The sequence below is a fragment of the Nelumbo lutea genome, chromosome 5 (assembly GCF_056320005.1).
Source record: "Nelumbo lutea isolate HS-2025 chromosome 5, American lotus-T2T, whole genome shotgun sequence".
NCBI lineage: Eukaryota > Viridiplantae > Streptophyta > Magnoliopsida > Proteales > Nelumbonaceae > Nelumbo > Nelumbo lutea.
This window is the reverse complement of record NC_142688.1, coordinates 77,153,899-77,165,890: the sequence shown is the minus strand read 5'-3', so window position 1 is coordinate 77,165,890 and position 11,992 is coordinate 77,153,899. Positions and strand designations below refer to the sequence as shown.

The 11,992-nt window shown below is 35.2% G+C and overlaps 1 protein-coding gene across 1 annotated transcript; it reads right to left on the bottom strand.

Annotated features, from left to right (window-relative positions):
• Positions 1–702: 702 nt before the first annotated feature.
• On the bottom strand, positions 703–5,149 carry LOC148852987 (protein BEARSKIN2-like). The gene is made up of 3 exons (XM_088947163.1): positions 4,960–5,149; positions 2,928–3,205; positions 703–1,341 (listed from the first exon to the last, which is right to left on the bottom strand). The coding sequence occupies exons 1-3, from the start codon at positions 5,120–5,122 to the stop codon at positions 703–705; spliced, it is 1,080 nt and encodes a 359-aa protein (XP_088803289.1). The 5' UTR covers positions 5,123–5,149.
• Between the last annotated feature and the right edge of the window lie 6,843 nt (positions 5,150–11,992).

Genomic DNA, 11,992 nt, shown 5'->3' with positions numbered 1-11,992 from the left:
CCTTCTACGCCACCCACAGCTCTCACCGTTGTAACTCGACGCTGTGTCGAGTTTGACTCCAACCACCTGAACACAATAAATAAGGGTGAGATGAAAAATGAGAAGAACACGATTAAAAACCTGAACACAGTGAATAACGAGCCTCGATTAGTATTTGTGAGAATAGGAAGAACATGAACAAGAAGAAAACGAGAAGAACATACCTTGGGGTAACGAGTTTCTCTCGAACTTTTGTCAAAAGCATCGGAAAGCCAAGAAGCACGCATAGACCATAATCTTGGCTCGAGGCTTTTCAGATCCAGACCACTTTGGTCTTTTAGAGTCTTTTTTGGGATTTGCCTTTCGGTCTAACAGGCTTTCGTTAGCCAAATAGAAAAAGACCATTTTGGTCTACCGGACTTCTAAAAGCCTAAAAGATCTTTGAAAAAGAATTGCCAAACAGGACAAAACAAACAATTAGAAATATTACAATAACAAAGCGAGCTAAGGAAGCCAATTAAGAGGAGAAGTTGGTAAAAACATTGGTTTACTTTCTCTCCCCCCACTAACAAATAGTCCATTAATTATACTTACATTAAAACAAATATAAAGATATAAATGTTTTGATATCATCAATTCACAGACAGGGTCTGGACTAGTTAGTGTTGAGCTCTTCTCTAATCCATGATCCGTTGTTTCAGTTCAATCCGACAAAAATCATCTTTATTTCCCGTAGCCCCAGAAGTCCATCTCTCCACGGAGTGAGAGCTGGTTTATTTGATGTACTGACGACGGATTTGCATCTCCAAACCTCACACCTTTGGAAGAATCCTCCTGACCCAGATGAGAAGTTACAAGCCTGTCAAGCATGGCCCAGTCATTGAGTCCCTGTTGAGCTGGTTCACATGTTCCAACCTCTAACCCTCCTTCGCATGCCTGAGCTTGGTAATGTACTTGTCCGGCGAGACTCTCGCTTCCGCCGCTGTCACACTCCCTAGGGTTTGAGAGGAGGTTTTTGGCCGCCATGACCGGAGACTCAGACGGGAGAGGGGAGAAGTCGTAACCGACGGCCCTGTGGCTGCCGGGGAGAAGGGTTTGGGATTGCATGGTGGAGTAAGGAGGGACGGGAATGTGCGAGTAATGGAGGCCGAGCTCGGGCTTGTTGTAGAGGTCGAAGCTCGGACCATGCTCATGTTGTCGTCGTAGGTACTGCTGGGTGTCTCTCAGAGTAAGGGCCCGAGGTTGGTTGTTGCCCAATGTGTTGTTCAGTTGGTGCTCTGATCCCATGCTTGAGCCTCCTTCATTTCCAACCTTGAACAAATTCTTCTTCTTGAACACACGGCAGACCACCCACCCGTCTTCCTGTAACATAGTCATCCATATATCTTAATTTCTTAATTAATATATATATATATATATATATATATTAGGTATTTGAAAATTGAAATTATATATAATAGAACACATACACACATAGTCTCACTTGATGTCTATCTCTCTATCTCTGTCCCCCTACTTTTGTGCATGCATGGTATGCATGCTTTCATGGCTAATAGATCATCTTAACCATTTATGAATTGGACTAGCTAGAAATTCCAACTCGACCACACCCAAAAAGACAAATTAGTTAATGGATAAAGTTTTTTACAAGCTATTCAAGCTTGCTTTGTGAAAAGCTCAATTTAATCTAAATTGAGTATTGAGTCAAATTTGAATCTAATATACACACTCATTTGCTAATTGAACCGAGGTTAAACCTAATAAAACTTGGCTGGTGAGGCTTGTGAGCCTAATGCTTATATATATACATACCCACACACACACATATATATATATATATATATTACTTTTTATGTGTATGATAATAAATAATTTTTATAATTCTTAAATATTTGTATGTAAAATATAAAATAATTTTTTATATGCATAATTTTTATTTTTATAGGATGTTTGACTCACATTCGAGCTCAAGTTGAATTGAACTGAACTCAAGCATATGATTTTGAGCTAAACCAAATTCGAGCTTGAATAGCTTATTATTTTTTCTTTTAGGTAAAATAATTAAGTAAAAAATTATTTATATATCATTATGAAGCTCACAACCAAGGTTTAAAATATCGATGCGCCTGATACATCGATAGAGGCATATCGGACAATTTCGATAGTGTTTTCATCACTTTTTTTATTTCTTTTTTCAAAATCGATTCAGAGGGATCGGTTTAAAGCTCCTCCACCCTTGAACCGGTCAGAACCCCGATACACTCCTATAAGTACATATCGGGAAGCCACTGACATCATACGTATCATACTTTGAACCTTACTCACAACCTCCTTTTAATAACTTAAATGCCATCCATAACATTTGGGTTTGGGTTGGGAAGAGAGCCAACCTGAGCAGGACCCAATTACTAATTGAATTGGGAAAAGTGAAAAAACAGGGTATATATATAACAGATGATCGAGCAAGAACATGGCTGAATGCCATGCATGGACAAATGCAATGAGCTGATATGAAGCTTTGACTAAAATACCATTTTGTAGCTTCAGCGTTACTAAACCTCCTAAAGGGTTGTTTTTAATATGTGGTGTGGGTTGACACAGTTGATTCACAGGTTAGTGTTTCACGTGTCACACGTGCAAGTCATGGCCCACCAGTCAAATGATCAACCATTTGGGTCTCGTGTTACGTCAGTCCAGGTGGCAATAATCCGATGGTTGTGATTGTCCAATTGGATTGACTTTTGGTGTATCTGATCCCTTAGATTAGATGGGATGTCCCTTTGGAATGATTGCTCTTCCAGTGGTTGCTCTTCTACGCTACGTATGCACCGTCCCGTGTGTTCTAGCTTTAGGTCCTCATTGTCTATTAACAGGATTTCCTCAGAGACAACCTGGCCTAATCTGAAACACAGGTGGAGAGAGAGAGAGAGATCGTGGGGTTTTCTTACAGTGGAATTGCCTTGAAAGTCATCGCTGTCTTCCAGGCGGTATTCATGCATGATCCAGTCGGATTTCTGGCCATGGGGAGCTCTTCCTCGGTAGAAGACGAGGGTCTTCCTCATGCCAATCTTCTTGTAGCTGTTCCTGATGCATTTGTCTCTGCCCGTTGCCTTCCAAAACCCAGCACTCGTCGCTCTGTTCGTCCTCGATCCTGTTGGATACTTCCTATCCTTGTGACTGAAGAAGTACCACTCATTCTGTGGAGTTGACCCTATTCTACACCTCTCTGTATATATGTACGTATATGGAAATGCAAGAAACAAAACCATTTAAACAAATAAGTATTCGATCGCAATATGGAGTATTACAAAACATTCTTCATCAATATAGAAATTAATGCTGTTAAGTACTTGATTTGAGTTACTCTTTCTGCTATCACATATTTGCTTAGTTACGTTGTTCATTCTGATTGAAGTTGTAAATACCCTTCAGAAAAAGCACTTGTTGGGTGGTGCTATTTTGTTCTTGCTATCTTCTTCTTCTATATATCCTCCAGTTCTGAAGATTGTAAACACCCCCACCTTAAACTTTTCTGATTAATTCAGAGAAACAAACCAGCCTGCTATCATCAAGTGTTGAGAAAAGAAAGAATTAATTATTATTATTATTATTATTTGGAGTATTTTGTAGGGTTTTTTTTTTTCGGTAGAAGATCATGTATTTTTTTGGGTAAGAGTGTAAAAGTTTCTACCATGATTAATACAAGTATCTTCATGAAGAGAATCCAATATTGTTCCTCTACCTAAGTTTTCCTGGCTAATATAAACTAGAGGAATAATTTCTTATATATATTAATTATCTTAAGCCACGTTTTAAGCCTTTTATTATTTTTTTTTCCTTTCTTCTTCTTCTTTCCTTTCTTCCTTTTTGTCTTTATTTAATCCAATATCAATATATAAAATTAAATGAAATTTTTGATGGGCTAGAAAAGTATTTCTTCAACATATATATGCATCTTTGAGAATAGAATTCAGTATATTTACAATAATATGCTTTCTATACATATATTTTAATTTTTGTGTTGCACAATATTCTATCATCAAAATACAAATTAAAAGAAAACAAAACTAACTACTTTTAATACAATTAAGTATGAATTGTTGGCTCGTATATTTAATTTTATCCATTTTCATAATTAATTATATTCATATTATAGTGAAGTGCATATATCCCATGAAATTAAATGCAATTTAAAAGTAGGGTTGCATTCTTAGATGGGATCAGGGAATCTTTTCCATCAGTAAATTGTTCGATATATAATTAAAAAAAAAAAGAAATTTGAATCTTGATTTTTCTTTGAAGAATTAAGATTGTGAAAGGAAGAATTAAGAAAATGTAATAAACCAGTCTAGTCTACAATTTGACTTATGTCATGGAAAATATAATCCAACTTACTGATTTGTCTGTGCTTTTATTGGAATTTACTCAAATTTCTATCTCTTCTACACTTGAAGGTTTTTGGCAAAAAGATATACACCACAACACCAAGAAATTAAGGAACTGAAACACTTTGATGCATGAATTGCACCTCATCTGGGTCCCTACATATATCTCTAGAAAATTAGAACTACCCTGTAATTTGGCCAATATTTTGGAAGAAAACACAAATTATCATGAAATAATTTACTCAAGGTCAAGTACCGTCTCTCTTTAGAATTACGAGGTTCAAGTAACAATTAAAGCATAACAATTCCAATCAATAAAAATACATGAAAAGCTTAAACTTTCACAGCCCAGAATTAATATTAGACTATTGCCTGAACTGCTTTGAGATCGATGAATGAAATGAATGCATCTAATGCAGGTCCCTAACATCTCTAGCTAGCTAGTAAACTAAAAGCTACACTGTAAATTGTGTTCTTGTATTTCCTTAACGTGAGTATAAGTTGTGACAGAACCAGAAGCTTATCACAACTCTAACTAACAGTCATGGTGATGATAGAACTGGACATAGAGACTTCACCAAGCAATTCACTTTACCTTGCAAGTCCCACGGCTCCATCTTGTTCAAATCCACTTCCCTAATCACTTCCAAATCGAACTTCTGAAAAGAAACCTTCTTCTTCAAATAATAGTGAAGTAGCTCTTCATCTGTCGGATGGAACCGGAACCCCGGCGGCACCCCTCCGTTCGACGACGACATCTTTTCCGGTGAGGTTTCTCCCCTAAGCAAAAGCAGGCAGCTACAAGTACAAAGCCGTAATCTTTCCTTTCTTCTTTGTGAACTGGCTCAACCTTTAAGGCTCTAACAACCGTTTCTACGTGGGGGGTGTAACAAACTTTATATATCTCATGGGTGTCAACAAAGTATGTGATGTCAAAAAGTTGACGCCGGTAACGACGCCGGCGGGTCAGGCTTAAACTCTTAAAGATATCGTAGAAAGCAAGTCAAAGGAATGAGACTAAGAAGAGAATTTTGTAATTTTTTACTTAATTTCTCAAATATTTTAAGCAATAAACGATCCCGAGAAAATAAAAATTAATATAATTATAGGGTATTAGATTGTTCCCAAAGCAAGACTTAGGAAACAGCTGCGAACCCTTATGGGGATTTTCGCTTCTGTTTGGACGGTTGAAATTATTTCAATAAATTAGCATTATTTATTTATCTTAAAATAAATTTTGTAATAACAGTAACAGTTGGAGACGCAGCCGCCATAGGTTGAGCTTGGGGCATGTGGGGACGACTTTGTGAGGGTTTCAGCTTAATTTACTTGATTGAGTTACACGCTTTCCAGATTAATTTCTTTCAGTATTTTCATTTACCTTTTGTTGGGTCGATTGTATTATGCTTCGTTGATGCATAGAGAGGAGAAGATCAAACGGTTGTGTTGGATTGATCTGTGGCACTTGGTGGGACATAAGGGAATGGTGGGCCCCACATTGCCACGTGTAAGTCAATGCATCCCAGGTTGAATGAACGTAGACAGTAAGGTTTTTTTGACCAAGCTGCAGGTTAACTCTTTTCTTTTTTTTTTTTTTTTCTTCTTGGAATAGTAATTAATTAACCTTAGTCAACTGGCTCCCAACGCACCCTAGAGATATATTGAAATTTAACAGCTGGGGGGTTTTAAATCAGGGTTCTCTCAGTCTGTCTACCTTTCTATTAATTGCCACGTGTCAAAAGGTCCATTGAATTGAATTGAAGGGGTCCAATGCTTGGAGCTGGATCCTAAAAAACTCAAAAACCATCTTCTTCACCACTCTCTCCCAAAGTTTTCTCTCCATCACAGCTGGTTGTGAACAACATATTATCTGCCATTGACGAGTATTGAGGATTTCAAAGTTTTTTGGGTAAAAAAAATGGAGGAAATAACATAAACATCTGTTTCTCACTCCTGAAATTTCAAACATGTTCTTCCACTACCCAATCTAATCTCATTTTTGTTGCAACATAGCTTATTGGGTATGGAAGAAAACTGTTGCTATTTGAAATTCGTATCTACTTTGGTTTTCTTTAATTTCCTTTAAATTTGTTTTTTAAGGAAAAGGTTAAAATGAGTTGGTTAACAAGAAAGTTAAATTGGTAAATAGATTTTTATTTATTTTGTGTTAAATGAAATCACTTTTGAACTTTTCTGATTTCTCATGCATTCTCTATCCCAAGTGTTCTATGTAATATAGATGAGCATTGTTCAGATATCATCATGAAAGTCAGTTTTTCTAGATTAACCAAGGAAAGCCATCACAAGCCACAGAGAAAGAGAGAAGGTAATGGTGCAGTTGGCAGTCATGGTAGAGAAAAATGAAAAATAGAGGGAAGAAAGGTTTTGTTTGAGTCAAGGTCTTTAAAATCAGATCGGACAGGGAATCATTCTAGTGTCTGGGTCGATGGTTTGATGGTTCGACCACCCAGGTTAATGATTTACTGATCAAATTAACATGTTTTTTGACAAAAAACAGTTTGGGGGTAAAATAGAAGAGTCAATCAAGTGACCAGTTTTCGATTTTTCCAATCTGACAATTCGGTCCGATCTGGTTTTGAAAACAGTGGGTTGAGTGCAAGAAAGGGGGAGAGGGAGAGACTGGAAAAGCTTTTGATGTGTATTCTCCCTCGATAGCCTTGTATGTTTTTTGTTTTATCTTTTAATTCATTTACTAATTAGACACCTCTATTGTTTAATATATTTACTAAAACCTATAGTATAACGTAGGTATTACTAATATATAGGGTTGAGTGCAGGAAAACGGTTGTAGTTTGCAACCGCTTTACTTGATTGACTCTTTTATTTGTATTTGGGAAAACCTATCATATGGGAAAGACATGACACCAAAGAGATTTGATCAATCAAATCATCCCATGAATTTGATGAATACCACCTAATTGATCATCTATTTTATGGTATTGAATGATTGATTATAAATTTTTCCAATATCATGCTTTTGGATATCATAGTCGAACCCTTTTGTATTTTTTGTTTAAAAATGATTAATTTAAAAATATGCCTAATAGTTCTCAACTTCTCATATCAACTTTCTAATAGTTCTCAATGGTAAGGATGCCAATGGACTGGTTTTAGACTGCATCCTGTTCAGTCCAAAATCAACTTAGATGGATTGGATGGACCAACAAGGTACATTAGATTGGACTAATTCAGTCCAAAATATTTATTAAATTGGATTGGACCTAATCCATCCGTAATAAATTTATATTGGACTAGATTGGATTAAACCAATATCCGATCCATTGATATAAGATAAGAATATAGGTGTCAATGTATCGATTTGGATTGAAATCAACCTAAATTAAAACAAATTTGAATAGATTAGACGATCCAAACATTGAATTGGACCAATCTAAAATGGTTTAAAATATTCATTGAATTGAATCTGACCTATTTGTAATGAACTCACATTGGACTGAATCGGATTGGACAAAATGCAGTCCAATTGACACCTCTACTCTATGGGCAAAAACCAACATTTTTTTTTTTGTTTACTTTTGATTAATATGGCCAAAGATACAAGCGAGAGATAGAGAGATTTAAGTATAGAAGGGAAGAAAATAGAATATAGGAAGTGTGTAGAAGAGAGGTTGAAGTGTGTGATATAACAAGTGTTTATCCCTGAATGGGAGGATATCAAAGAAATAGAATATAGGAAGGACAGACGATCCCACTCTCCAATGCTTTCACCAAAGAGATTGCGTAGACCAAGAATCAGCATGACCACTTATGTTATTTTGGGTGAAAAAGCGAAAGCAGTGTTGTTAATAGATATATTGGGGCACAATATATATATATATATATATATATATATATACTTTACGTACTTTTGTGCTATTAATTAGTGATAGTTCTGCCCCCCAAAACACCAATTCTTTTCATATTTTGTATATATTTGGATCCTAAAAAGTATTTTATTAAAGCCACCTTGAAAAAAATTATTAGACTAGCACAGAATCCATGGCTAGAAGACCCAATCCGATCCCATTAGCGGGACTTGGATTTAAAAAAAAAAAAATTAATATCCTTATTTGTTATACCGTTTGTTCAAATCCGGATCCTCCCGGATATGATTCAATGAAGATCTGATATGGTTATGTTAGTACATTTATCTCTAAAATAAATAATTATCAAGGTAGAAAGATACTTTATCAGTTAATAAGGAAGATTAGTTATAATTAATTCTTGCAACATTTGGTTTTATAAAATTTATTTTTTTCAATAAATTGCACATGGTTTTAAAAAATGATTTAGAAATGGAATCATTCTGGCCATTGGTTTCTGGGTCGATGGTTCGATCATCCGGTTTGAACGGACAGTCCATTCTAACAATAGAAATTAAAAAATAAAAATAATTAAAAATAAAAAAATGGTCAAAAACCATTGAGCGGACCGACCGCTCGGATCAATGGGTCATTGACCGATTTAACAATTTTTGGCCTAGGATTGGGTTTGGGGTAAAATGAAATCGGTTGCATGAACGGTTCCCAAGCCAAACAGTCCTACCGTCCAGATTAACGACGGTTTAAAATCCATGAAATTGCATATATCAATTTTAGGTACAAATGTATTAGACCAACATAATACTTAAAAAAATAAAAACATACATAGGTTAACCTACCATAGATGTTCATATCAATTTGTGCATTAATCTAAGGGAATTAAAATTATCTAGAATCACCGCATTAAAATGGAAAAATGACAAATGCAAAACTATTAATGCCATCATGAGAAGTGTCAAGGTTTTTAAAATCAGACCGGACAAGGAACCGTTTTGGTTTCGGTTTCGGGTCAAACGGTCCAATCATTTGGTTTGAATAGATGGCTTGTTTTGATAAAAATTAAAAAAAAATAAAAAATGATTAAAAGCCATTATCCAGGTCGATGGTTCAACAATTTGACCGCCTAGGTCAGTGGTTCACTGACCAAATCAATGGTTTTTAACTAAAAAGTAGTTTTAGGGTGAAACGTAACTGATTCCCAATTTTTTGGTCCGACCATCCGGTCTGATCTGGTTTTGAAAACACTGAGAAATGTATCATTCTTACATGCAGATTTTAATTACCCAAAAATACCTCAGCTGTGTATGAGATACATGTTAGGTTTTGATGTATTACATGGGTGATCCTACTAGTTCCGAATTTGACCATGAAATGGTATAATAATAAATGAAATTAAGTGCTTCTTAGTGGTTGATTCGAGTCGAGCCAAGTTGAATATTTGGCTATTTGAGCTGAATTCACTGGAATAGTATCATGCTCGAGCTCAACTATAAGCCAAGTTTTTTATTTTTTTGAAAAATAAAAAAAAATATATATATATATAATTATTTTTTATTTTTAGAAAAAAAAATTAAGAATTATAAAAATTATTTAATATTATATATATATAATAATTATAAAAATTATTACTATTATACATGAAAAATAATTATAATAAAATTATTTATTATATATTTATTTAATATTAGGCTCGTGAGCCTCATGAACCAACTTTCATTGGGTTCAAGCTCGACTCAATTAGCAAACGAGCCTATATATCAGGCTCAAATTCGACTCAAAGCTCGGTTTAAACTGAGCCAAGCTCAAATAGCTTGTGAAAGGCTCGACTTTTGGATATCATTCTAATAATTGATATCATTCTTTACTATTTCTTATTTTCTTTTTTGTTTGCTAATAATTAATAAAATACCTAGTGTATCCATAGATATTTCGACCCATATCTTTTAATTACAAAAAAGAATTTTATATTCTTTCATGAATCATGATAATAATTCTATTGCTATATGAATATGAAAAAGCACATTTAAATTTAAATTTTTATAACTACATAAATAACCCAATTCAATGTTTAGATACTGGCATATCAACGTGCTTACTTATTTTAAGGCTTATAGAATATGAGTATGACTTATTTGGACAAATTGATCAACAAAAAATGGATCAATTATACCAGTTTTACTAACCTAGATAGAGAATATATATACAAACAGATTGGATTATTTTTATCATATGGAAAATTAAATGAGATGATATCAAATGGATCAATTAAGGCTGTGTTTGGTTTGAAGGAAAAAGTAGGGAAAGCTTTACAAACCTTGTATGGATTTCCCTACCTTTCCTTTCTTTTCCTCACACTTTCCTTCAAACCAAACATAACCTAAAGTCATTTTGTAATTTGGAAATTATTTCCAAGTTAGGTGTGCACTACTTCAATTATGGGGTTAAATAATTGATTTTTTTTTTGAAAAAGGATAAGGTATGATTTATTAAAGGAAAAGAAAAGGGTATACAACTTGTATACGGAGGGGCCCTGCATTTAGCAAGGGGGCTCACCCAGCCAAAACAAACACACACACACACAAAAAAAAAAAGGAGGAAAAAACAGGACACCGAGGCCTCTGTCACGGGGGAGACAGAAACCCCAAGCAACTTTAAGTGAGTTTGGCTTCAGTCCGAGCAAGTCTATGCTCACACCGTTCCAATAGCCTCTTGTAACCTCGCATTAGGAATATCTACTCATGAAGTAAATTACATAAATAGAGATATTCCCAATGCAAGACTGTAAAAGTTGTTCGAACAAGCATTGCTCTGACTAAAGCCAGACTCGGGAGATACTACTTCCTCTACACCTTATGCTCCGCTCCTTCTTAGCCTCCTTCCTGGCTCTGGAATGCTTTACTACCTTTACGTCGTAGAACTGCTCAACGAGTTTTGATTTTCTGCTGCCTGTGAGGTAATCAAGGCTACTAGAAGACCATTCTGTATAACAACTCTTAGAGTCAAGCTCGTCTTCAGAAACCAAACTACGGTCCACATTCGAAGGGGAGGAAGAGGTTAATTCCAGTTCTTCAGCTTAGAGTCACTCCCCAACCTGCTCATATTGACCCATTGCAACTCTCGATTAATAAAAGAGATGTGTGCATGGCTTCAATTCAGGACGGGCAGAGACTGTCGACTCCTTAAGGCTGCGTTTGGAAATAATGTAAATAAGTGTTGATGCAAATATGTAGAGTGTAAAATGGTTCATATAAATTGCAAAATTGGATTAGTTTTGCATTGATAAATTTAGCCTCTTACCAAATAGACTTTTAGTTGTAATGGATGCAAACATGAATTTTAATAAAGCATATGCTTTTTTTTTTTTATCAAAAGCCCACTTGAATACAAACTTACTTCTTTTTTATTGATGTACTTTTACATCTTATTATCAATATAAACATTGGTCTCTCATTTGTCATTACATAAATGTAATGGACACAAACATAAGTGAACCAGAGTGCATATTTACCCAGAACCAGGATTACACTCCATTTACATCATTTCCAAATGTAGCCTTAAGGACTGCGGATCTACCCAATGGGTCTACCCACGGAGGAACTGTTTCCTCATCTGAGAGATGACCGACACCACTATCAAGACCAAGCAATGATTAGGGGTGTAAATGGATCCAATTCGAATAAGATCAGGTTATCAGAATTCAAATCCAATTAGAAAATCTGGTATCCGAATTCGATCCGATATCTGACGGATATTGTAAATTAATATCTGAATTTGAATCCGATTAAA

Coding starts and splice junctions, on each gene's coding strand:
- LOC148852987 (XM_088947163.1), bottom strand. CDS start 5,122: ATGTCGTCGTCGAACGGAGGGGTGCCGCCGGGGTTCCGGTTCCATCCG. Junction 3,206..4,959: donor GGAGCCGTGGGACTTGCAAG/GTAAAGTGAATT, acceptor ACATATATACAG/AGAGGTGTAGAATAGGGTCA. Junction 1,342..2,927: donor ACTTTCAAGGCAATTCCACT/GTAAGAAAACCC, acceptor ACTATGTTACAG/GAAGACGGGTGGGTGGTCTG.